General features: G+C 46.6%; 1 protein-coding gene across 1 annotated transcript in view; it reads right to left on the bottom strand.

Annotated features, from left to right (window-relative positions):
• USP18 (ubiquitin specific peptidase 18) overlaps positions 1-2,101 on the bottom strand; it is an 11,965-nt gene that overhangs the window by 1,492 nt on the left and 8,372 nt on the right. Inside the window, exons 7-9 of the mRNA XM_005425318.3 lie at positions 2,003-2,098; positions 1,355-1,525; positions 628-759 (exon numbers count right to left, since the gene is read on the bottom strand). Coding sequence (XP_005425375.1) covers positions 628-759; positions 1,355-1,525; positions 2,003-2,098 — 399 coding nt within the window. The remainder of the gene's footprint in view (positions 1-627; positions 760-1,354; positions 1,526-2,002; positions 2,099-2,101) is intronic.

Here is a 2,101-nt window from a genome sequence, read left to right as displayed (position 1 = left end):
TATTATATATTGTATTATATATTATATATTTTATATATGATACTATATCATATTTTATATGATATGATATTGTTATATGACATGATGTTACATTATGTTATATGATATGATGTTATGATATGTTATATTATATGATATGATGTTATGTTATTCTATACTATATTACACTATATTACACCTCATCTAAACTGAAACTGCACAAGCACCCAACTCAACTCCACTGCCCAAAATCTTGTGACTGTCTCCTGACCCAACAGTCTGGACACGCACTTGGCCCTGACAGGCCAAGGAAACAAAACCCCGGCACTGTGGGTAAACAGTCTCCACATTGCATTCTTCTTTGGCACAACACAGGAGCAGCAAATGAGATGAGAATTGCTTTGATCATTCTTTTCTCTGCTTCTCTCAGGCTCAGAGAATGTGAATCCCACACAAAACAGAACCTGAGGCCTTGTTTGATGCAGGACTCACTCTGCCCTCAGCCCAGAGCATCCTGTAGCAGAGGAGGACAAAGCTCTGCAGCCTCAGTTTCCTTTCCTGGTTCTCTCAGTCAGCATCAGTCAGAATGGATGAGAGCTGGAGGGGTGTCCAGGAAGGCACCAAGGGAACGTGGCTGGATCTGCTCACCTGGCAAACCTCAGAATCGTTGAAGCAATACCATTTGCAGTCTGTGAGGCTCCGGATGTAGGCACAGTAATGGCCACAGCTGGCTGATCCTGAATGAGCAACCACAGCAAAGAGCTCATACTGCCAGGTAGCCTGCCAAGAGAGAGACACAAAGAGACACTTCCAGTGCAGCAATTCCCATCTTACATGGACTGTAGAGAAGCAGCAGCCAGGGCAGCAAGGACGTGCATTTTGTCAAAGAGGTTCACCACAGCCAACCCTGCAGCAGTGACTTCTGGTGTTGCCACACTTCCCCTGTTATTTCCCAGGAAGAGAAACAGACCCACAGTGGGGCAGATCCATCTCAGCTACCTAGCGAAGCTGTTGTGGCCAACAGTACCAAATTCTGTGGCCAAAAATATCAACAATACTGCATGGGAAATACCAAAAGCAGAGTTCCCCTGTCTTGGACAGGTGAGATCTGCAAAACCTGGCTTTTGTCCTTAAGGCAGGAAGCTCCAGTTATGGGGCCTTTGGTGATTTAGTCTGAGCACAGAATGTTGAATAATGGCTGAATCAGTTAAAACTATGGGATGTGAGACAACACCAGCCCCAGGCAAACTTTGAGACAAAAATTTTTAACACAGGTGCTTTGAACTGAGACAAGTATTGGTGTGATCTCAAATTTTTATGAGAAAGGAGCAGAGAGGAGAAGAAAATCTGCCTTTTTGGAACAGGAGTATCTCACCTTTTCACTGTCATCTGCTTGGCACTGACTTTCTGTCAAGACTTGCCTGAGATCAAGTTCTTGTGGGAATGGCAGGGAGTGGCTCAGCTTGTGTGTGCGAGAGGATCTCTCAAAGCAGAAGCGCTTCAGGTGCAAGGTCAGGGTCTGTGGCAGATGGACGAGCTTCATGCTCTGGAAAGAATCAATAATGCAGCTGAAAACTGGGGCCAAACGCTGGGGAGGTGGGGTGCAAACAGCCACTGCCACCCAGTGTGTGCAGAATGGAGAACAGCCAGTGCCCCGGTAAATATTTGCCAGTTCCAAGGGACAGCAGATGCCAAACCTTGGTAGCCCATCTGCACACAAAACAGAGCTGTGATAGCCAAGTTTCTCAGCTTTAGTGTCATCAGCACCCAGCCTTGGGTTTCTCACGTGCTTTCCTAGCCCCATGCTGGTAGCACTAGAGGCAAATCAACCTCCTTGAGACACCAGACCGCAGGACCTCTGTCCTAACGGGAGGAAAGGTGTCTGTGGTTTATATCTCACTGTGCTGGCAAATCTGAGCTGTTGATCTCCTCTTAAACTTGCTATGGTTGAGTCCTCTCCCCACCCTCCCCAGTCTGCAAGGGAGTTCTGGGATGAGACATGGGGGAATAATTCTCCAATTACCTGCAGAAAAGTTGTTTTCCTCCCACACTGTTGACAGAAACACATGTTTTGTCCAGTCAGCTCCTCTGGATGGAAGAAGTATTGCAGACAGTCCTCCTA

Source organism: Geospiza fortis, unplaced genomic scaffold, assembly GCF_000277835.1.
Source record: "Geospiza fortis unplaced genomic scaffold, GeoFor_1.0 scaffold13, whole genome shotgun sequence".
In the NCBI taxonomy this organism is placed as follows: domain Eukaryota; kingdom Metazoa; phylum Chordata; class Aves; order Passeriformes; family Thraupidae; genus Geospiza; species Geospiza fortis.
This window is presented reverse-complemented; position numbering and strand designations above follow the sequence as displayed.